The sequence below is a fragment of the Panulirus ornatus genome, chromosome 2 (genome assembly GCF_036320965.1).
Source record: "Panulirus ornatus isolate Po-2019 chromosome 2, ASM3632096v1, whole genome shotgun sequence".
NCBI classification, from domain to species: Eukaryota; Metazoa; Arthropoda; class Malacostraca; order Decapoda; family Palinuridae; genus Panulirus; species Panulirus ornatus.
The window spans coordinates 13,875,502-13,900,946 of NC_092225.1; the positions used below are offsets into that span (position 1 = coordinate 13,875,502).

Consider the following 25,445-nt stretch of genomic DNA (forward strand, 5'->3'; position numbering starts at 1 on the left):
AAAGAGGGTCACTTTTATTTTTATTTTTCATCACCGTTGTCTCGCTCTGTTTCATGAAGCTGTCATGGACACAGGCATATCAAAAAAAGAAAAAAAAAGGGGGGAAAACATCGTTTTTATTGTACTAAGAGCAAATATGCGTGCAGTTCATTCGTGATTATTACCTATGATATATATATATATAATGTATATACTGGTGCTGGACTGTTTATATTGCTCTGTTCAAGTTTATGTACCAGGCTGAGGATCCGTCGCGTTTCACTCCGATGATCGTGTGTGTGTGTGTGATGATTTGTGTTTTAATGAAATGCGATGTATGGTATGTGAGGGGGAGGGAGGGAATATGTGTAGTGCTAACCGTGAACAGGGAGTGTAGGGAAGTTGTGGAGTGTGCCAACACTGTTGTCTGGCAGCAGATGTGGACACACCTTCAGTTGCTGAGGAGTGGGTTGTTAGGGGTTGTTGTAGGGTGTGATTGTTTCCTTCAGAGCCTGAAGGCACCAGGAGAGATTCTGCCCATACCTCCATGTGCACTGAACAATGCCTAGCTTCCGTGTGGCTTAACTTCCTTTTTACCAAACCAAGAAGCAACGATGGCATGACGTATTCACGCCAAGCCTCTCGGGAGTATATATGAATTTGTCACCAAAATAACGTATCCAGCAAGCCTCACACATCCATCAGGAAACATATCCCATTTAGATGTCTTTATTTTCACATTGCATGACATGATACAAAATGAAATTCTTTATGGCCAGTACCTCAATCCAAGATTAAAAAGTATAAGAATCATAAAATAGAAATTATAGAATATCGCATGAAAGTACCACATCAAATATCCCTTCCTCTGTCCACCCGCATCGTTCTGTACTTCCCCTAACCATCGTGTTTTAAGGAAAAGCTAACACTGTATTGTGTGCCTTTCCAGGTGTGTCCCGACCACAGGATGCCTTCCCATTCTACGAGCAGCAACGCACACGAAACTACAGCAGGTAATGTAGACGAGTGGCCACTTATTTTGTTCTCATCTCTTCTTGAATTTACCCCCAGATGTCATTATCCCTTTCTCTCCTTTGTTTTTCACGATTTTTATCTTCACTTGTTTCTTGTATTGTTTTTCTTTCATTAGGTTCGTTGTTTATTGCATTTGACTTTATTGATCTTGTTGCCTCTGCGCATTGCTTTCTTGTCCCACTTTTGTCTTCTTATTGTTTCTCATTTCTCTTTTTGTGCCGTCCCAGTTATCTTTTTCTTTTTCACTTTCTTTCCACTTCTTCCTTCGCTTCCACGACTTCCTTCATTTCCTTCTCCTCCTCCTCCTCCAGTTTACAGCTCACCCTCGAGGTGGTCATTAAAGCGAGCGTGAGCTCCCCAGCGTGGCCCAGTGGACCCAACACTGATCTTATTGGAAAATTGCTATCAGTGGGTAATGCTGGCAGTGTGATGACGGCCGATATTGGCTTCCAGGCTCGGCCTCTTGCCTCTCCCCTGGTCTATCCTCCTCCCTAACCTTCATCCCCAGCTTGGCCGTGGCTGCCAGCTTCGGCCTCTTACCTCTTCCCTGATCTCTCCTCGCCCTAACCTTCATCCCCAGCTTGGCCCTGGCTGCCAGGCTCGGCCTCTTGCCTCTCCCCTGGTCTATCCCCGGCCCGGTCTTCGTCCCCAAACTGGTTTTGCTTCTCAGGCTCGTCTTGCCTCTCCCCCCTGGTCTTTCCTCCGCCCAACCTTTACACCCAGCCTGGCCCTTGCCTTTGACCCTACTCTCCCTGAAGCCCTCCCTTGTTGTCCGTCTATCCCGGACACACTATTCTTGCTAGAGTTCTCCCTAGTTGTCGCCTTCTTCCTGTATCCACACAGTCTCTGAAATTTTTTTTTTTTTCCTCGTGGCAAAAACCTCGTCCTTGGTACTCTCTCTCTCTCTCTCTCTCTCTCTCTCTCTCTCTCTCTCTCTAGGTGTGTGTGTGTGTGTGAGAGAGAGAGAGAGAGAGAGAGAGAGAGAGAGAGAGAGAGAGAGAGAGAGAGAGAGAGAGAGAGGGCAGGTATTATCACAAGCGCGGCTCCGGCCAATCAGTCGAGTCACTCGGGCTGTTCACCTGGAGTTAAGTGTTGAATGTAATGACTCTCCAGCTTGAAGCAGCCTTTGTTGTGTGTGTGCAGGAGGAAGTTCATTAAGACCCTCTTCTGCACTCGAGGCGCCTGTGGATGAAGCTTGAATCCTCTTTCTTTCTTTTTCTTAAATTTTTTTTGCAAATTTGTACGAGGGGTTGAGGAAGGGGAGGTATGACAAGGTAGGAGGTATAAGTGAACTACAAAAGCCATGTCCATTATATAAGATTGAGTCTCCTGCCCCCTAAAAAGGGTACTAAATGCACATGTAACGGAGTTGGGACTTTAAGTGAATGGCCTAAACCTCGAGAGAAGGGGGCAGTGCATGTTGCGGAACATATTAAAGAGGGAGAGTAAAAATCGTTTAAATGAATGGAGCATTGCGGGAGATGAAAGCGAAACGAGGTGATTGTGGTGTAGCACTGAACGATCGTGAGGAGGGGGGAGACGTTATGGTGGTTGCCACAGCTGATTTATGCAGATGATGGTTTGTTCTTTCCCCCTGCTCAGTCAGAGGAAGGGCTGGAGGGGGAATGGTGGGGGCCTTTCTTTGCCTTGCTGTGTGAATCAGGAGGAGGATACGCTGGGAGTGAAATGTGAAGGAAAGTAAAGACGGTGAGTATTTTCGTAGGAAAAAAATGTGGACGGAAGACCAGATTGTAAGATCAGTTAGTATGATGAAGAACCGAAAGTTGTGGGTGAAGATGAGGACTTAGGAGGAGAGTTTGGTAAGGATGATCGTGGTAAACCTTGAGGCGAGAGTTATGCAAAGGGGGAGGAAATTGTAGGTTTACTGAAGGCTCTGGCGAAATGGGGAGAAAAATGTAAACGTAGGGAGTGAGGAGAGCACTTGTCCCATCGCTGATATATGGATGTGAAACCAAATTGTATATACGAATGAGCTGCGATAGATGAAAAATAAGAACATTAGAGAAGGACTGCTTCAGCAGTATAGGAGGGTAGTTACAATGTGAAAAGGATGTGTGATGTAAATAGATTATTAAAAAGGCGTACGAGTGCATTTCTTTTTTCTTTTTTAGAGTGTGTATATAGTCAAGTATTCTATATTTTGCAGATGATGCTTGGGTCAGGTGGAAATATAGAACAGCAACAGAGCGTACAAGGAGGAAAGGCAGACTTTAGTAGAGATGGACAGGTGCAGTGAGAGAAATGTTAATGGATAAATGAACGATTGAGGATCGAATGGAAGTGGGAATACATTACGGCCATAGGTGGCGTGAATGAAGACTTAGTCTCAACTTAGTGTACTGATTGTGAATACAAGAAGCGCTTCTATAATTTTCGAAGTCTACGTTTCACATCAACACACTGGGCATAGGCTGATGACGCCGTATGGAATGATTTTTCAAAGGCTGAATATCTCCGGTCTTCCCCCATAGTACTAGAAATAGTTATGGTGATTTACAGAGAAGACAAATTGAACAGATGAAAACAGAGTCCTTATTATTAAGATGTGAACACAAAGTATGATGATCCAAGTTGGACACCCCAAGCTTCGCCGTGACACCTGGGCCAGAAGGTTCTCGGGAGTCTTAAAAGAAAACGTTTATGTCAGGTTAAGTCAGCCTAGCGATCCTTAAGGTTTGGGATGCAGGAAGTGCCAGACACTAGCCTGTCCTGGCGGGATCACATCTAAAGGGCAGGTAGCAGCTACTTGAGACACGAATGTGGAAATACCCAAGATGTGAAATACTGCCATTCCATGCAGACGCTGAAGGTATTAAGACCTGATGGGCTGATTATGCTGACATGAAATGTTGATACGGGAATCGTTGGTAAACACAGATGAATTAACTTCCTCGGCAGGAAGAGAAATTCTAAGGTAAAGCAGCTGGAACAGGATAGACTCTATGCGGAATGAAGTGTTCTTAAGTTTAAAAAAAAAAAACACTCAAGTGGAGATGAACTTGACGCATCAGGAAATGAATACTACGCTTCTCTCTGTTACCAGGTTAACCACGTACAGGATATTCAACTTTTAAGTGGTATACAAATCCTTAGAAGAAAACGATGATACGGCGTAGAAAGGCAAGCATAGGAGCCGTTATATGTAGAAAACGTAGCCAGGCAGAGCACAGATCACAGCTCATGAAGTCTTACCTTTATGAAGGATGGCCACGAAGACTTTGAATAAGAGGGGGAGGAAGAAGGAGAAAAAGAAGAACGAAGGGTGGGAAGGACACACGCAAGACTCGTGATAAAAAGAGGTTAGATGTAGATAGTGAGGAGGATTAGCAGGAGAGGGAAGGGTGAAGGCGAGGGTGTAGTCATGTGGTCCTGCAAGACGGTCCTGCAGGAACGTCCCCCGTTACCACCTGCAGGCTCCTTCACTCCACCAGCTACTCCGCCTCTGGACGGATCCTTCTCAAACCTACATCCTCAGCCACTCGATTCTGTGTACGTAGACAAACAACGGATGGAGCGGACATTTCGAAACCGCTCCACGAAGGATTCGGGTCTTCACTGGCATCTGTTGTATGCCTCGGGATGGTTCCCGTGTATATGTCGGTCCGCCGAAACTTGTTCAGTTCCGTCAGACAGAGCAGACTGTCCAAAGTTATACATGAAGCACTCGTAAAGGGAATTACTTTCTCTTCGAAATATATTCCTAAGACATTTAGTTGCGTAACGGTACACGACTGACTCCGCCATACTTCTTGAACAGATTGAGGATGGGAAGACAGGGCCCTTTCCCCTCAGATAGTATCTTTCTAGTTAAACTTCTGCCATTCGTATTCATCATCATTACTGTTATTATTATTCCCTCAGTCGTCGCTGCCAAACAGAATACATGCATAGAGACAGAACCAACTACTCCCTCGTGACGCACTGGTATGTCAAAACAAAGGCAGCCAAGTGCTGAAGTACGTACAGTGTGCTTATCATGAAGCTGTTGTGAGGTTCAGCAAGATACTGAACTGACATGTGGGTTCAGCGAGACAAAGAACCAGCCAGACACTGTGATGACTCTGTATATCCTCTAAGGCACACAGACAGACGCAGTCAGACTGGGAGGTGATATAGAATCACCTCAGGGCAGAAATGGGGAAGAAGAGGATGCCCTTATGACCGTTAAGTACATCACAACAGACAGATATACCTCGTCGGTACATGATTATAACGGAGCGGGCCCGAGTAGCGACAGAGGAAACCTAGAGATTATTCAGGACAAGAGCCGCCGTCAGAAGCCTGGCTGGCGTGGCGGAGAGGCACTAACTTCCCGATCTCATAATGCTACTCGGCCGACAGATGGACTAACTTGGACGGCCTGTTTACCCGTCGTATTGATTGTGTGTCCCTCTCCTCTCGCCTCTCCTACCCCGCTTCCTGCTCCTCACACAGTGTAAGACAGTTCAATGTCGTCGGTCTGTAGGTAGGAAGAGTCGCGACAGCGGTTGACTGTACCATCACTGTTGGCTGTTGAAGATACGTTGTCCATCGTTGTTGGAGACTTTGGCCAACTTCTCCGTCATAGCTCGTTCCTGGGGGTTCCTGGCCAACTCCTCCGTCATGGCTCGTTCCTGGGGGTTCCTGGCCAACTCCTCCGTCGTGGTTCGTTCCTGGGGGTTCCTGGCCAACTCCTCCGTCGTGGTTCGTTCCTGGGGGTTCCTGGCCAACTCCTCCGTCATGGCTCGTTCCTGGGGTTTCCTGGCCAACTCCTCCGTCATGGCTCGTTCCTGGGGTTTCCTGGCCAACTCCTCCGTCATGGCTCGTTCCTGGAGGTTCCTGACCAACTCCTCCGTCATGGCTCGTTCCTGGGGTTTCCTGGCCAACTCCTCCGTCATGGTTCGTTCCTGGGGGTTCCTGGCCAACTCCTCCTGACGTCATGGTTCGTTCCTGGGGGTTCCTGGCCAACTCCTCCGTCATGGCTCGTTCCTGGGGTTTCCTGGCCAACTCCTCCGTCATGCCTCGTTCCTGGGAGTTCCTGGCCAACTCCTCCGTCATGCCTCGTTCCTGGGGGTTCCTGGCCAACTCCTCCGTCATGGCTCGTTCCTGGGGGTTCCTGGCCAACTCCTCCTGACGTCATGGTTCGTTCCTGGGGGTTCCTGGCCAACTCCTCCGTCATGGCTCGTTCCTTGGGGTTCCTGGCCAACTCCTCCTGACGTCATGGTTCGTTCTTGGGGGTTCCTGGCCAACTCCTCCGTCATGGCTCGTTCCTAGGGATTCCTCTGCCCTCCACTTGTTACTGTGCCTTCCTACCTGCCTGTCGTTGTTGGGCATAACAGTTAATCCTTCCATTTCTGTAGGTTGCTTCAGGGGGTTCTTCTTTGACCGTGGATGGTGGCCGCTGCCAAATACTCCACCATTATCACTGCCTTCTGCACATAGCTCCACAATCACGCTTCGTTGGTGACAGCAGCTAACTCCACCACCACCGGTGATTAATGTTGCTAACTCCACCATAACCATTGATTAATGTTACCTAACTCCACCATCACCGTTGATTAATGTTTCTAACTCCACCATCACCGGTGATTAATGTTTCTAACTCCACCATCACCGGTGATTAATGTTGCTAACTCCACCATCACCGGTGATTAATGTTGCTAACTCCACCATCACCGGTGGTTGATGTTGCAACTCCACCATCAGCACTGGTTACCGAAGCTAACTCAACCATGGTCACTAGTTACTGCGGCTAACTCCACCGTCACTCGTGGTCACAGAAGTTAACTCATATACACGTACAAACAAAGGAATACAAGCAGGAACAAACCTTAGGTCGTTTCCAGGGTTGTTTGTATTAGTGTCAGACATCAGGAACACAAAGTTTTGGGTGGAGAAGTAAAGCATGTCTGTGTACGCTTAACTTCAAGAGTCCCAGCGAACGTCAGTATTGAACTTTGTCAAAAATTGCCCTTAAAAGCATTTATGAGTCTTAATTTCGGCTTCTCTTGTTGATTAAATAACTACAAAGGTCTACGGTCTTTTCAGAGAATCAGTATTGTGTGTTATTCGAGGTGAATGCTTGCCTGTTGGTTTATTATATCCATTACTAGAGGGGAAGTAAGTTTCATCTTGTCAAAAAAGCGGCTGAGAGGGAGCAAGATTGATATTTCTTTGAATCCCTGTATCTAAGAACATATTAAGCTTTTCTTCAAGTGAACATATCAGTTAAAGGCGTTGAGAAGAATCTCGTAGTATATCGTAATTAAAACGAGAATTGTCTTAGTGGCTTGTAGTTATACTGTCGCTTTTGTCTTTATTTTTTTTTAAGAGAGTAACGAAACCTGAATACAGTATTGAAGATCGGGACGCGCCAGTGAAGTGCAGAGGAGTGAGGATTAATTTTTCGCAAGATTAACTTGAATAACCTTCCTGTAAAGCCTAACACATTTTTTTGTTACTGCTTTTCACTGCCTACTTGAGTTTAGGTCACCGGAAATATATACTTCTAAGACTTTTTTCTCAGGTAAATCTGTACTGGAGTTTGTCATTTCGTTCTTTTCTGCTAGCGCGTAAATTTTGGCACCTATCGATGTTGGAATTCATTTGTCTTTTGCAAGCCCAGTTTATGGCTGTAGGCGTCGTTTCTGCTGTAGCTTTACTTCCCTACTTTAGCGTCGTCTGTGAAAGTCTTTCACATTATACAACATAGCCCATTCTCAAGGCCAGTTGATATATCATCTGAAACGGAGTTGAACCTAAGACTCTACCATGTAGCACTCCACTTGATTGGTTTATCCAGATTAAGGTTTGACCGTTTGATTACTTCTCTTTGTTTGCGTCCAGCCAATCGGTTTTCTTGCCGACGAGGTGAGGCACAATCTTTACTGATATTTGATGGGAGACTTTATTGAACGTTTCCTGACGCTTCGAATAAATGAAAACCTCTCAACTTTGGTCATACAAATTGCTTAGATTATCAGAAGGAAAAAAAGGAAACAGGCTAATCAGAAGCGAATGATTGCTTTTCAAACACGCCGCGAATCGATGATTAAACAGAGATCCTGTGAATGATTAAAGTCTTCTCAAACATTGATTTGTATAAGAAAGCCAGACACGATAAAGCCTATTCCCGCTGACGCTATTAAAGACGTATTCAATCCATCAGCTACGTCGTCTGTACTTACATCTGTAAAGCAGCAGCGTTTACAGCTGGAAGGATTCCTAGTGCACATTTCTCCCAGCTTACCTCGGATGATGGTTCCCAACCAGCCAGACCCTGGGCTCCGCGCCTGAGTCGTCCAAAGCCTGAAAATGATTCTTCCGCCGTCGAGGCCAACAAAGATTTACGACTAAGAGGCTTTGCTTCTTTACGCAACGCTTCAGAGGACAAGTCAACTCAAAGGAAAGAAGTGCGATTATTCCGGGGATGTTATGACACCCACATCACCACTCCCTAGCGTCGTCAGTTCACTCCCTGATACACCCAGACATGTTGGTTGCAAGGAACACCTGTAGCGTGCTTACCCTATGGTGATGAAGCGTTAGTTTTATAAACAATAGCTGCCAGCATCTCCAGAACGGACCTCACCCACACATAAATCAAGGGCCGAATTAAGGGCATCGCAGAACTTGGATCCAGTCCTTCCAGCACACATAGAAAATGTCTGAGCTGTTACCATGCTGAAAAAAGTAGTAAAAGATGATAACAGGAATTACTGATTAAAATATCCGACAAACCAACTGATTGTTAACCTCACAGTGGTGACCTGTTGACCGCACACCGTGTCATGTACCCACCTGAACTACTGGTTCCTGAACTTTAATGAGCACTGACAGTCAACCACGCTCCAGTCCAGATGACCTGGCAATTTTTCCATTTAACGTGCTAACTTTAGAACACAATAAATGAAAGTTACTGACTGCAGTCAGTCTTTACAACAGAGAATAGTTTTACGTGAGCAGATGCAGGATGCAGGGTGTGGTAGGTCACACGCCCTAGTCTCTCCTTAGGATGGTTAGGATTTCGTTGATCTGACGTGGTTTGTGGAGGTGCTGGAGTGAGCAGTATTCCCCTCCCTCCTTCATGGTGAGTGACAAGGGAATGATCCACGATCACCATTGGTCACTGTACCTGCACCATCGCCATGGGTTATTGCATGATAACTTCACCATCACCCATTAGTTACTGCAGCTAACTCCACCATCATCATTAGTTACAGCAGCTAACTATACCATCACCATTAGTTACTGCAGCAAACTCTACCATCACCATCAGGTACTGTAGGAAACTTTACCATCACCATTAGTTACTGCAGCTAACTCCGCCATGACCATTAGTTACAGCAGCTAACTCCTCCATCACCATTAGTTACAGCAGCTAACTCCACCATTAGTTACAGCAGCTAACTCTACCATCACCATTAGTTACAGCAGCTAACTCCACCATCACCATTAGTTACAGCAGCTAACTCTACCATCACCATTAGTTACAGCAGCTAACTCCACCATCACCATTAGTTACAGCAGCTAACTCTACCATCACCATTAGTTACAGCAGCTAACTCCACCATCACCACTAGTTACAGCAGCTAACTCCACCATCACTAACGATCATCGTAACTAACTCTCACCATCATCGTCTTGTATCACTACCATCACCGTTGCTACACCACAAATGCAGATATGAATTTTCCACGAGAGTTGTGTCTGGCCATAACCTGACTGTCTACTTGCTCGTATTTACGTACCTCGCACGTCGTGTGACCATCTTAGATACGTAATAACTTGAAGAAGAAAAAATATACCACACAGAAATCATCGGGAAACCTTTTGTTCTTTAGAAAAAATCAATCTTAACTGCATCGCAGAATGTTTATATCTAAATGTGGATTGGAATTGGAATGTCAGGATACATATTATATATATGTATGTATACTGAGGCAGAGGACACGGCTCCATAACTGGACAATCATAGAACACTACCTGAATATTGTCTGACTGATTACCATCAGATAAAGGTACAAATTCTAGTCTAGTGGTAAATAATCGATGATTATTCGAGATGAGCAAACAGCACACTAGAAAAAAAATGTGATGAAATAGATATGAAAAACAGAAAAGGAAAAGATGAAAACTGGGCAGAAATAATCTTGAGTAATTTCAAATATAATTAGGGAATAATGTAATAGCTTTGTTCGTAGCTGTGCTCCTATGTTAAGATTAAACGTTAATGAATTTCATGAATATGTCATTGAAGTGAAGCTTGACTGAAATTGCAGCGAGGTTGGCCAGGCTTTAAGAGGAGGAAACATTAATAGCGACTGATTCTAAGTGGCGACTGATCTCTCCAGCGTCTGCGCTCAGGTAATTCAGAATTTAAGTGAGATCAACCTAAAGTGACGAACGTGTTTCTTTTGATAGTGGCTCATCACGCAAGAGAGGCCTAATTTCAGTAATGATTCTACACAATAAAGGCCCAATGTAATTTCGTGCTGGGTGCGTGTGAAAAGCCTGTCAAGTCTTGCTATAATTGCAGCAGATGTTGATGAAACCCAACATTGATAACGTATAAGTGAAACCCGGCAGCAAACCCGTTCACTTGTAAGGGAAGCCACTGTTGTAAGTGGCATCTGACTCAAGTGACATTTGATATAAGTAACGTCCAAAGAGAGTTAGATTTAAGCCAGATTTTATCCAGTAAAAGAGACAAAAAAAAATATCACAGATAAAACCATTTGAAATTTAAGGCTTAATTCGGGTAATTTCTAATTGCGCCGAAGCCTCATTCGTGAAATGTGTAATTACCGTGGAGGCCGTCCATCTAATGAAAGTTAAGCTTGATCTAAGTAGCAGCTAATGACAGTTGAAGTGTGAATTAAGAGGACGGGCCTACATAACCCTAGGAGGATCGGCATCTCGGGCGTCCAGGAAGCCACTGAGCTTGCCAGCGACTCGCTGGGGTGGAGGGAGTGAAGGGTGTTATGATAACCTCGAAGACAACAGTTGTCTCTCCAGCGATAAAGATAAATAGATAACGAATGATATTCGGTTGCTAAATGTAATAAAGATGATTCTACGTAGGTCAAACGTGATGGTTGATGTAGATACGAGAGGTAGGCTAGATGGCTGTAGGGTTTTAGAACCGACGCACGCAAACTTTGATGTTATTTGCGCTTAAAGGGATTCAGATCCTACGCAGAGTGGTGGCATGAAGGGATGTGTCACAACTCGAGCAGTTCTGCAGCTTACGTATCTGTCAAAGGACTGACGCATCGTCTGCCTCACCCTGACCTTGCCTATTTATTTCCCTCGTCTACTACAATAGCATTTGCGCTGTGTATATCATATGTTGGATACTTATTTACATGTCTTATCGGTATATATATATATATATATATATATATATATATATATATATATATATATATATATATATATATATATATATATTTTTTTTCTTTTCTATTTCTTTCAAACTATTCGCCATTTCCCTGCGTTAGCGAGGTAGCGTTAAGAACAGAGAACTGGGCCTTTGAGGGAATATCCTCACCTGGCCCCCTTCTCTGTTCCTTCTTTTGGAAAATCAAAAAAAAAATAATGAGAGGGGAGGATTTCCAGCCCCCCGCTCCCTCCCCTTTTAGTCGCCTTCTACGACACGCAGGGAGTACGTGGGAAGTATTCTTTCTCCCCTATCCCCAGGGATATATATATATATATATATATATATATATATATATATATATATATATATATATATATATATATATATATATTTTTTTTTTTTTTTTTTTTTTTTTTTTCTTTTTTTTTGTCGCTGTCTCCCGCGTTTGCGAGGTAGCGCAAGGAAACAGACGAAAGAAATGGCCCAACCCACCCCCATACACATGTATGTACATACGTCCACACACGCAAAATATACATACCTACACAGCTTTCCATGGTTTACCCCAGACGCTTCACATGCCCCGATTCAATCCACTGACAGCACGTCAACCCCGGTATACCACATTGCTCCAGTTCACTCTATTCCTTGCCCTCCTTTCACCCTCCTGCATGTTCAGGCCCCGATCACACAAAATCTTTTTCACTCCATCTTTCCACCTCCAATTTGGTCTCCCTCTTCTCCTCGTTCCCTCCACCTCCGACACATATATCCTCTTGGTCAATCTTTCCTCACTCATTCTCTCCATGTGCCCAAACCATTTCAAAACACCCTCTTCTGCTCTCTCAACCACGCTCTTTTTATTTCCACACATCGCTCTTACCCTTACGTTACTCACTCGATCAAACCACCTCCCACCACACATTGTCTTCAAACATCTCATTTCCAGCACATCCATCCTCCTGCGCACAACTCTATCCATAGCCCACGCCTCGCAACCATACAACATTGTTGGAACCACTATTCCTTCAAACATACTCATTTTTGCTTTCCGAGATAATGTTCTCGACTTCCACACATTCTTCAAGGCTCCCAGAATTCTCGCCCCCTCCCCCACCCTATGATCCACTTCCGCTTCCATGGTTCCATCCGCTGCCAGATCCACTCCCAGATATCTAAAACACTTCACTTCCTCCAGTTTTTCTCCATTCAAACTCACCTCCCAATTGACTTGACCCTCAACCCTACTGTACCTAATAACCTTGCTCTTATTCACATTTACTCTGGGGGAGTTAGGGGAGAAAAAATACTTCTCACGCATTCCCGCGTGTCGTAGAAGGCGACTAAAGGGGACGGGAGCGGGGGGCCAGAAACCCTCCTTTCCTTGTATCTTAACTTTTTAAAATGGGTAACAGAATGAGTCACGCTGGGAGTGTTCATCTTCCTCGAAGGCTCAGATTGGGATGTCTAAATGTGTGTGGATGTAACCAAGATGAGAAAAAGGAGAGATAGGCAGCATTTTTGAGGAAAGGAACCTGGATGTTTTGGCTCTGAGTGAAACGAAGCTCAAGGGTAAAGGAGAAAAGTGGTTTGGGAATGTCTTAGGAGTAAAGTTAAGGGTTGGTGAGAGGACAAGAGCAAAGGAAGGAGTAGCACTACTCCTTAAGCAGCAGTTGTGGAAGTATGTGATAGAGTGTAAGAAAGTAAACTCTACATTGATATGGGTAAAACTGAAAGTGGATGGAGAGAGATGGGTGATTATTGGTGCCTATGCACCTGGTCATGAGAAGAAAGATCATGTGAGGTAAGTGTTTTGGTAGCAACTGAGTGAGTGTGTTAGCAGCTTTGATGCAAGAGACCGGGTTATAGTGATGGGTGATTTGAATGCAGAGGTGAGTAATGTGGCAGTTGAGGGTATGATTTGTGTACATGGGGTGTTCAGTGTTGTAAATGGAAATGGTGAGGAGCTTGTAGATTTATGTGCTGAAAAAGGACTGGTGATTGGAAATACCTGGTTTAAAAAGAGAGATATACATGAGTATACGTATGTAAGTAGAAGAGATGGCCAGAGAGCGGTACTGGATTACGTGTTGATTGATAGGCGCGTGAAAGAGAGACTTTTGGATGTTAATGTACTCAGAGGGGCAACTGGAGGGATGTCTGATCATTATATTGTGGAGGCGAAGGTGATTATTTGTACGGGTTTTCAGAAAAGAAGAAAGAATATTGGGGTGAAGAGAGTAAGTGAGCTTGGAAAGGAGACTTGTGTGAGGAAGCGCCAGGAGAGATTGAATGCAGAATGGAAAAAGGTGAGAGCAAAGGACGTAAGGGGAGTGGGGGAGGAATGGGATGTATTTAGTTAGGGAAGTAGTGTGAATGAGTGGAAGATGTATAAAAGAAAGAGGCAGGAGATCAAGAGAAAGGTGCAAAAGGTGAAAAAGAGAGCAAATGAGTTGGGGAGAGAGAATATCATTAAATTTTAGGGAGAATCAAAAGATATTTTGGAAGGAGGTAAATAACGTGCGTAAGACAAGAGAACAAATGGAAACATCGGTGGAGGGGGCTAATGGGGAGGCAATAACAAGTAATGGTGAAGTGAGGAGATGGAGTGAGTATTTTGAAGGTTTGTTGAATGTGTGTGATGATAGAGTAGCAGATATAGGATGTTTTAGTCGAGTTGATGTGCGAAGTGAGAGGGTCAGGGAGAATGATTTGGTAAACAGAGAAGAGGTAGTGAAAGCTTTGCAGAAGATGAAAGCCGGCAAGGCGGCGGGTTTGGATGGTATTGCATTGGAATTTATTGAAAAAGGGTGTGACTGTGTTGTTGACTGATTGGTACGGATATTCAGTGTATGTATGGTTCATGGTGAAGTGCCTGAGGATTGGTGGAATGCATGCATAGTGGCATTATACAAAGGCAAAGGGGATAAAGGTGAGTGTTCAGATTACAGAGGTATAAGTTTGTTGCGTATTCCTGGGAAATTATATGGGAGGGAATCGATTGAGAGGGTAAAGGCATGTACAGAGCATCAAATTGAGGAAGAGCAGTGTTGTTTCAGAAGTGGTAGAGGATGTGTGGATCAGGTGTTTGTTTTGAAGAATGGATGTCAGAAATACTTTGAAAAACAGATGGATTTGTATGTGGCATTTATGGATCTGGAGAAGGCATATGATAGAGTTGATAGAGATGCTTTGTTGAAGGTATTAAGAGTGTATGTGAGGGAGATAAGTTGCTAGAAGCAGTGAAAAGTTTTTATCACGGATGTAAGGCATGTGTACGAGTAGGAAGAGAGGAAAGTGATGGGTTCCCAGTGAATGTCGGTTTGCGGCAGGGGTGCGTGATGTCTCCATGGTTGTTTAATTTGTTTATGGATGGGGTTGTTAGGGAGGTGAATGCAAGAGTTTTGGAAAGAGGGGCAAGTATGGAATCTGTTGTGAAAAGTGAGTCAGTTGTTCGCTAATGATACACCGCTGGTGGCTGATTCGGGTGAGAAGCTTCAGAAGTTGGTGACTGAGTTTGGTAAAGTGTGTGAAAGAAGAAAGCTGAGAGTAAATGTGAATAAGAGCAAGGTTATTATGTTCAGTAGGGTTGAGGGACAAGTTAGTTGGGAGGTAAATTTGAATAGAGAAAAACTGGAGGAAGTGAAGTGTTTTAGATATCTGATATTGGATTTAGCAGCGGATGAAACCAAGGAAGCGGAAGTGAGTCACATGGTGGGGGAGGGGGCGAAGCTTGTATAAGCGTTGAAGAATGTGTGGAAGGCGAGAACGTTATCTTGGAGAGCAAAAGTGAGTGTGTGTGAAGGAATAGTGGTTCCAACAATGTTATATGGTTGAGACATGGGCTATAGATACAGTTTTGCGGAGGAGGGTGGATTTGTTGGAAATGAGATGTTTGAGGACAATATGTGGTGTGAGTTGGTTTGATCGAGTAAGTAATGATAGGATAAGAGAGATGTGTGGTAATAAAAAGAGTGTGGTTGAGAGAGCAGAAGAGGATGTATTGAAATGGTTTGGTCTGCATGGAGAGAATGAGTTAGGAAGATTGACAAAGAAGATTTATGTGTCAGAGGTGGAGGGAACGAGGAGAAGTGGGAGACCAAATTGGAGGTGGAAGGATGGAGTGGAAAAGATTTTGAGCACTCATAGCCTGAACGTACAGGAGGGTGAAAGGCGTGCAAGGAATAGAGTGAATTGGAACGATGTGGTATACCGGGGTCGACGTGCTGTCAGTAGATAGAACCAGGGCATGTGAAGCGTCTGGAGTAAATCATGGAAAGTTTTGTGGGGCCTGGATGTGGAAAGGGAGCTGTGGTTTCTGTACATTGCACATGACAGCTAGAGGGTGAGTATGAACGAATGTGACCTTTATTGTCTTTTCCTATTGCTACCTCGCGGCGCACGCTGGGGGAGGGGGGGTGCCATGCGGGGTGGTGGCGGGAATGCCTGAAGGCAGCAAGTATGAATATGTACATGTTTATATGTCTGTGTATGTATATGTATGTATACGTTGAAATGTATAGGTATTTATATGTGCTTGTGTGGGCGTTTATGTACATACATGTGTATGTGGGTGGGTTGGGCCAGTCTTTCGTCTGTTTCCTTGCGCTACCTCGCTAACGCGGGAGACAGCGACTAAATATAATAAATGAATATGAATAAATATATATATATATATATATATATATATATATATATATATAGATAGATAGATAGATAGATAGATAGATAGATAGATAGATAGATACATTTAACATCTTTAGGAATTTGGGAGTTAGTATGTATCTGCTACGTGTCGTAGGAGGTGACTAAGAGGAGCTGGGAGCGAGAGGCTGGGAGATCTTCTCTTCCATTGTTATAACTACCTAATTGAGGGAACAGACAGACCAAAGGAAAATCAGACGAGCGTCACGACTGCTCTTCTGAAGATTCCCCACGAACACGGTCATCATGGAAAAAGATTTTATGCTGTTCACTTTCTGTTCGAGATTTACACAGAGGCGTATGCATATCTCATCCATGACGAGAAATTCCAGGTTTTGCGAGGTATGGAAATAAATTTTCTTTTACATTTGAATAAAAAAAGAATATTCTGTTCCGAATATCTCGTCAAATATTCTGCAAGTATCAACTACGGTATCACACTCAGCTCCCCCCTACCCCTGGGAGCTCAGAATTAGCCCAACATATGACCAGTAAAGACATGATGTCATATTTCCAGTGTTAGAGACTCTGGCCAGGTTTTATCGCCCTCATCGGGGTCAGGCCATAAACTGAAATACGGAAAGGGGTTAACACGACGCTCTAGAAGTAAGTCAAGATGAGCAGAAATAATCCAAATTGTAGGAGAAGATAAGCCTGCAAGGAGAAAAAGTAAATTGATATTTAAAAATGGACTTGTCATTGAAGAGTTCCAGAGAACTGTACAGATGTCACAAGGCCACCTTCATGTTGCCACGGGCCAGGCAGTAATCACGCGACGACGCTGTAGCTTGCTGAGCACAGCGCTCGCTGATGGCGGTGACACACACAGCCGGCCAGTTTGTGAGAACGCAAAGCGGAGCAATACCTTTAGAATAGAAAATGTAAACCAACACTGCGGCGTGTGACAGGGGGACGAAATTTTGTGGCCAGACTGGGAGAGATGAGATGTCGGTTGGCTCTGTTTTCAGCCGTTTCAAGCGAGTCTGTTGAGTTGATCCTCCCCGAATATACAATTGCATATTCGGACCAAGACTTCAGAAGATCTGAACGGATCTCCCAGTTTCTCAGCTTATTCTTGTGTTGAGTATTCTCTTTTTTTTTCCGGAGAGATGAGATGTAACAGTGATGCCATGTGTATCTGTTGTGCTGAGTGAAGCAGTTACAGAGCCATCACGGGAGATGGGAACGTTGTGAGGGTTCTAGCAAGAAAGATAGGCAGAAATTGGGTCTGGGAGGCATTAAACTTAATTAGGTTGCGTGTACCCTTTTAGGAAACTCTTTCCATATCTGAATTTATAGTGGAATTTATGGCCAGATGAAACCAAGATTAGTCAAGAGAGGATGAGGCAGATTTCAAAGGAAGTGGAGGAATGCATGTGAGCGCATCTGGATACCTACTCAAGAAAGGGAATCGTTGATGAAAAGAATGGAGAGCACAAGGGACAGGACAGAGGTCCCCTGAGGACTCTGTTGCTGATAGGGAGAGATGGAAAGGTTCATCTATCAGTGATTATGGAGACAGATCGCTGAGAGAAGAGTCTAGCTAGATAAGAGAGATGAGAATGAGGAAAGAAAGCCAGGAGAGTGGAGCTTGGAGATCAGGCTACTGGTGCCACACACACTCAGAAGGTTTCAGGATATCAAGGGCTACAAGATGGATTCTCCACAAGTCTCGTCGAGACGATGACCCGAAATGATCAAGATAGGGAAGTAGTATGTCATCGGGGGACTTCAGGACCTCGAAATTCTGAAAGCCATACAGATGATCATGAAGGACAACTTTGAAATTAGAGTTCTCGTATAAATGGGAGTTGAAGAGGGATTCAGAATCTTTGGAAGTGGTAGGAGTCAGAGCAACAAGGACGAAGAGCTGGGAGGGTTTGAACGGTCACCATTATTTGACATAGTCCGTACCTGTGACGGTTTCCAGAAAGAAGAAAAATAATTGGCTTTTTAAACGGGAGCGGAACAGATGGGAACGATGCCTTCTGATCCATCAGCCTCGATTGTGTTCAAAGAGAGAGAAGTGCTTTTTTTTTGGACTGTCAGACAAGAGATTGCAAGGACATGTATATGATAAAAGTGAAAGAATTCTAAAATTGTCCAGGGTGGAGGTCGAAGAGAAGAGAGAACTAGAGGGAGTTCCTTTATCATTGGGGGAAGACAGTTATAACATCGTCAAAACAGAAAAGTTAAGGAAAGGTTGAAAAAGAGAGAAGTTGTCAGAGATGCCTTTTGACTTAAGACCAAATAAGAAGCCATCACTGGATGAAAAGGAGAGGTTGTCGCGCTTTCTGTGCATGAGGGAACACTTCGCCTCAAGGAGAGCATATTCGCGGTGATTTGGGTCGGAGATGAAAGCTGAATGCGAGTCGGAGGATGGAGAATTTTTCCAGGCCCGATATTGCCAGGTCCCGTGCCCGAATGGCCTCGGAACAGAAATGGCTGAAAGAAGAGAGAGAGAGAGAGAGAGAGAGAGAGAGAGAGAGAGAGGATAATGTGTGCTTTCACTCCTCGCAACAATAACCTTTGCTACATGATTACCAGAGACGGAAGGCAGCACCAGTGGAGCGGAACCGATCTTGTACATGATCATTTTTTTAAAGTTAATCCAGTGATCACTTTTACTAGCGACAGCCAAAGGAGGTGGAGGAAGTGTGGTTAGTAAAGAGACATATACGAGAAAAGACAGTGTACCTCTAGGCTTGAAGTTGTAGAGGTTAATGAAGAAGATTGAGAGTGATATAAGAGTGGAAATGATAGTTTGGCTTGATGGGTACGCATTCTGATCCTTTCCTCACATCGTTAAGACTGAGAAAAGCAGGTTCTTCATCCTTCATCATCTGTATGAGAAGATTTCGCTTATTCCATGTGGTGTACGTTGTCAGTGGAGGACCTCAGTTGTTTGTTTGAAGATCGTCGGACGTCTGCTTGGTCCAACACGGGCCTTTGCCCCGTTGACGGCCCGTACGACCTCAACTTGAAGGATAAGAGGATGTCACAAACTCGTAGAAGGAAGTCACAAACTCGAGGGAAGTCATAAACTCTGCTCGTAACTGTGAGTGTGTGTCTCACAGCTCGACCACTCTGGGCCATGATCTTCGTCAGTTCCAATCTCGTCAGTTAGACCCTTGCCACCACGACAGGTGTCTCGTTCCTGTGGTGTTCTGGTCTCACAAGTCGACCCTCGTCACCGCTACGAGAACGCAGCGCCTTTAGGATTTTTGTCTCTGTCGATCAGTGGCATTTTATTTTTTTTTTTTTCATTTTTTTGGAGCCTTAGCCAAAAAGGATTAATTTCTACCTCTCATCAGAATAATTCAAACATGCAAGCTAAACTTTTTCTTTTCCGACCGGTGGCGCGCTTTGAGTCTAACGAAAGAGATCGAAAAGAAAAAATGTTAAAAGACGTCCACCGTATAAAATGCTCCTGTGTCAGATTCGCTACCCGCTGAAAGCCCCGGCTGGCTCCCAGAGGCTGACGAAGTCATGCAGTATAACTAACTTTATTTTTCGAGTTCTAACTTTTCTCTGAAGTGGAATTCTGGTCTTAAAGATCTCACCGCGAGGACTGCACCCAGGGCGCTACCGACAGCGGCGGTGCAAGAGCGACTCCATGCCCTTGGACGAGGAGATGAGGAAGTGAGGCTTATCAGCAGCTGAGAGGGACTGGGGAAGTGGAGGAGGTGGAGGTGGTGGTGGAGGGGAAGTATTCAAAAACACTGCTAAGAAAGATAACAAGATGTCATTCGAGGACGTCGCAGATAAGACATACATATGGTGTGTGTGTGTGTGTGTGTGTGTGTGTGTGTGTATGTTATATGTTGATTAAGGATTCTGCAGGTAATAACGTCATACGGAAGGTATGGAGATACGCCAAACATCCTTCGCAATATTAATTCGTAATAAAATTTCTGATAAACTATACGTGAATTGATAAAGTTGCGAGACTGTTAAGGACCAATGATATAATGATTTTACCTCATTGTCAGGTTACCAATATTTTAAACGTTAATTATACGGTAAAATGAAATATAAATTCAATAGTCCGTAAGCCTCTGATGATTAAACGATAGTTTATCACAGAAAACTAAAATGATGATGAAAATGTACTTTTTACACTGGGGGGGAAAAATAAATAATATGACCAGCAAACAGAATGTCTGTCTACCCATTTTCTTTCTCAGGATGAAAGACATGAAGCGTCAATATTTTGAAGCGTGGCCTCGTATCGCCCGATCACTCATTATCTTCGAGACGTCTTTACAAGACTCAAAAGAGATCCATCATAAGGGAGACATAAGATTCTACCTGGCGTCCCACCGGTTACGTCTTTAATGGGGGAAAGTCTGCTTATCACCAAGGCCAATATGTACAGCAAATAGCTTATAGGTAATTCTCAGGGGTTGGGAGAAGGTAGCGGCTGAGGGGGAACACAACCTTGTGGGGGGACACACACACACTTGCTCCACACCCAACCCAGGTGCTCGTCCTTCCTTCGGTGCTGGTTGATAGATTTGGTTCCCTGGCTTAGGCTGAGGGATGCTTGTGTGTGTGGGTGTCTGTGTGGGTGGATGGGTGATACTTTAGACACTAAAGATAGATACTAAGACATGATACTTTACATACAAGGTTTAGAGACGGGAGCAACACAAATGTAAAATCTCTCCCCTTGACACACACACACACACACACACACACACACACACCACACACACACACACACACACACACACATTTTAAGACACTGGAAGTACTTAAATAAACTCTCCAGACCAGCTCCTCCCACACCATCACCACCACCACCAGTAACCACAGCTACCAACACACTCTCTTGTTTGTGAGGGTTTCGCAGATGATACATGTTGGACAGAAAGGGAAACATAGTCAGCTGAAGATCGTCCTTGGAGGAAGTAGGAAAGAGGAGGAAGCAAGAGAGAAGAAAAAATGCTATATAAGCAGAGCATATGGATAGATGGATATGTAGATAATAGATGATAGACAGGTAAAATGGATAGACAAATGATAGGCAGATAGGGAGATAGATAGAGAAAGTAGCTTACTACCTGCCAACCTACCTGCCTGCCTATTTACCTGAGATAGGGAGAGAGAGAGAGAGAGGGGGGGACAACGTCATTAGTAAGAGAGAGAGAGAGAGAGAGAGAGAGAGAGAGAGAGAGAGAGAGAGAGAGAGAGAGAGACTCATTAGTATGGTGATTAATTCCAGCCTCCTCAAGAAGCTGGCAGCATCGGGTTTAACATAAGTGTGAGGGGGGGAACTGACAGAAGCTCTTCATTAAGCCTGAATATTCAGCTCATCATAGATACAACGGCGAGTGATGGAGTGTTACCCAGAGGAGGAAACAGAGGGAGGAGTGGTCCGCGCCCCCTTTACTGACGATATTACAAATACACAGACACGTACATACTAATAGCAATATGCTAATCCGAACTGCTATATCTCCATATGCATACAGAGGCGGGAGTGAGGTCCCTTCCCTCTCCCACAATATGCCTCCTTTCCAAAACTGCACCAGTGAACTAGATCCAACAGGATACATATTCATGTATGTGTGTGTGTAACTGCACCATTGCCACCACCTTATCCGCGTATGATGGGGCTGAAGACTAAAAGGTCTTACTGTCCTTAAAGGCTGGAAACAAGTTCGTGTAAAGATGCCCTCGACGTTCATCATAAACTCCAGAGATCCCTGGCTGAGACGGGCAAGCTTAGTCCATGACCAGTGCCTCACTTGTCTAGGATTCCAACGAGGGAGATATGCAGTGTAGAAATCGTATGCAAATTACGAAACAAGAGACAGTCGCGTGGAGGTTTTTACACAGGATCTGTCTCATGTAGACGATCCATCACTTAGAAGCAATCTATACGTCCACAGGGAAGATAACCAAGAGAAGATTTGGAAGTATATACAAGGGTCCGTTCACAATGTTGGCCAGGCTACTTGTATATATACAAGGGTCCGTTCACACTGGGGGCCAGGGTGCTTGTCTTGTATATATCCAAGGGTCCGCCCACATTGTGGGCCAGGTTGCTTTTCTTGTATATATACAAGGGTCCGTCCACACTGTGGGCCAGGTTGCTTGTCGTGTATATATACAAGGGTCCGTCCACACTGTGGGCCTGGCTGCTTGTCTTGTATATATAAAAGGGTCCGTTCACACTGTGGGCCAGGTTGCTTGTCGTGTATATATACAAGGGTCCGTTCACACTGTGAGCCAGGTTGCTTGTCTTGTATATACAAGGGTCCGTTCACACTGTGGGCCAGGCTGCTTGTCTTGTATATGTAAGTGTCCTTTCGCTCAGTGGGCCGAGCCCTTGATGATAATGGTACTACTATCACCAACTGGTACTACTAATAACAATAATAATAATGAAGGTTGAGACATGCAGGGCAGCGACCCGGCCCCCAGGGTGAACGGACCCTTGTATATACAAGGGCTGTTCACACTGTGGGCCAGGCCGCTATCTTATATATACAAGGGTCCGATCATTCTGTGGGCCTGGTTGCTATCTTGTATATACAAGGGTCCGTTCACCCTGGGGGCCGGGTCGCTGCCCTGCATGTCTCCACCTTCATTATTATTATTGTTATTAGTAGTACCAGTTGGTGATAGTAGTACCATTATCATCATTTGTGAAGGTAACAGTAGTACTTGTCGTATTAGTGATAGCAGTAGTAGCAATAGTATCATTATTGTTATCATATCAGTTATTACTTTAAAAGGAACACAAAAACGTAGATAATTCAAAAATATACGTATGAATTAACTGAGACGGCACTGGCACTTGAATGCTTTAGTCAGTGATACACAAGCCCACACACACACACACACACACACACACACACACACACACACACACACATACTATGTGTCACCACATGTCCGCCAGGAGGTTAAGTACACATGAGTTCGAATCCTGGGCGCAACAGTCGGCTCGTACCCAAACCAGGTGTTCATCCTCCCCTCGAGGTTTGCCGATAAATGGGTAACTGGCTGAGGTGTGTGTGTGTGTGTGGGTCTGTATGTGTGTGTGCCTAAGAGGGAAAACATGGTACGTATACCTAAGGTTAAGAGACGGGGGCAACACGAGTGTAAAACTCTCCCTCCGTAACACACAAATAGTAATCACACGATATCCAACACAGGGCCGCCGGGACACGCTCACACCAGAGGTCATAAACTGAGATAAAGTCCAGGAGTGCGCGAGTGCGTCACGCCTCATTGTTTTGACTCGCACTCCACCACCGGCGCTGCTTACCTCCTAACGCACCAAGAGACCTTGACCTTGTGAACTATTGGCCAGAAGATATGGGAATGGGTCTTATCTTATGCCTATGGTAACAGTAGTAACAAAGAGACCTGCTTAAGAATTGTTGAGATTATTGTGTATTTCAGTTCAGATAGACAGACAGACCGACAGTGTGTCAGACAGATGAAGAGAATGACAGACAGAGGGACAGATACATGAGCAAACATACAGACTGACTGGCATTCACAGGCGCCTAACTTGCGCTACGTAAGGTAATGATATGAAAAAAAAGGGGAATCTAATTCGTGCAGTTCCAGCGAGGTCTGGTCATTGTCCCACTACCATCAGGACAGCACAGACGTCAGCCATAATCAGTGCTCTCTTGTCGCCAGTGGTAGTCGTCGGCTCCAGTTGGCTCAATCGCCGCAGATGGTTCGAGTCGTGTGAACCCTTGGTGGGTGACGGTACGACCCTCGGGCACGAGTATATATACGGCCTCTCCAGCACGACGGTACGAACCATGAGCACGATGGCTCGACTCGAACTGTAGTGTACATTGGACGAACCCTCGCATTCAGGGGTCGTTCCATCGCACTCAGGGGTCTTACCGTCGCACTTAAAGTGTCACTGTCGCACTTAAGCGTCGTACCGTCGCACTCAAGTGTCGCACCGTCGCACTCAAGTGTCGTACCGTCGCACTCAAGTGTCGTACCGTCGCACTCGATAGACTGAAAATGTTATTCTGAAATTGACAGAGGCATGTATTCAATCCTCGACCAGTTCTTTCACCGCCCATCAACCTGGACTTGATCTAAACTGGCTCCAGGACATCATCAACCCCGGTTCACTCCAGATGGTTAACAGGTGATGCAGGAAAGCGTTTCCAACATTTGTAAGAGATCATAGCTGAGTCCTGGAAAAAAATCTTTAATGAATTCTGACCTGGATTTACGTTATAATGTTGAAGCCGCATCTGTGTCCGAGTTATGTACCAGCGTTGGAGGAACTCCATTGCCGGTCTCCTTATTGGAGATAGTGTTTTGTCTCTCCTCTTGGCCTCTCTCCCTTCCCTCTTGCTCGCCTCTCCCCTTCCCCTCTTATTCGCCTCTTCTCTGTCTCTCTCTCATCTCCCTTGGCCTCTCACTCGCCTCTCCCCTGCCTCTCAGTTGCCGCTCCCCTGCCTCTCACGAACCCTTCTCTCTTCTCAACCGGGAGGTTACTGTCTGCTTTGATTGGCCAAGTATTGAAATTGTTTCTTGGGAGACACAAACTCGTCACGGATTGTGACGAAATTCTATTGTGTGTGTGTGTGTGTGTGTGTGTGTGTGTGTGTGTGTGTGTGTGTGTGTGTGTGTGTGTGTGTTACGGAGAAAGTGTTATACTTGTATTGCTCTGTCTCTTAACCTTGCATATATGTACCATGTTTTTACACTCACACGTGTGTACACACACACACACACACACACACACACACACACACACACACACACACACATACTAGCTAAGCCAGGTACCCATTTATCGACCAGCCCCGAGGTGAGGATGAATACCTGGGTTAGGTGTTGGCCAACTGTCGCGCCCTAGATTCGTACCCAAGATACCGCCTTGTTTACGGCACCACATTTTATGGGTACTGTGCTTAGGTGGCACTCTCGTGTGTTTGTGTGATATTGCCGTATTCATGGCACTGCCGTGTGTGTGTGTGTGTGTGTGTGTGTGTGTGTGTGTGTGTGTGGGGCGCTACATGACATTGCTATTGAATAACAATGGATGGCACCTGATTACGTGCCACGTCCATCATTACCTCACAGCACTAGGACACTGTTCGTTTCCCAGGCAACCTACTGGAGACCAGGAGACCTCCTGACAACACTCCGTGTGTGTGTGTGTCCTGAACTGATTACATGATCACTTGGGAGATTTTGTGTATACGCTGCCTCTGTTTATGATGTCTGTATATAATGTCTTTATGGAACGTAGTGTGTATGGTTCACACACAGACGAACTGATGCTCAGCATCTGTAGTTTATTGAAGTGTGTGATACATCCGCAGGATGCAAAATATGCATG

At 44.9% G+C, this 25,445-nt stretch overlaps 1 protein-coding gene across 4 annotated transcripts in view; it reads left to right on the forward strand.

The window, feature by feature from the left end:
* The window catches only part of LOC139753440 (uncharacterized), a 499,944-nt gene that overhangs the window by 452,319 nt on the left and 22,180 nt on the right, over positions 1 to 25,445 (forward strand). For all 4 annotated transcript variants that reach the window (XM_071669980.1, XM_071669971.1, XM_071669961.1 and 1 more), the window contains exon 3: positions 929 to 992. In XM_071669980.1, the coding sequence (XP_071526081.1) occupies positions 929 to 992 (64 nt within the window). The remainder of the gene's footprint in view (positions 1 to 928; positions 993 to 25,445) is intronic.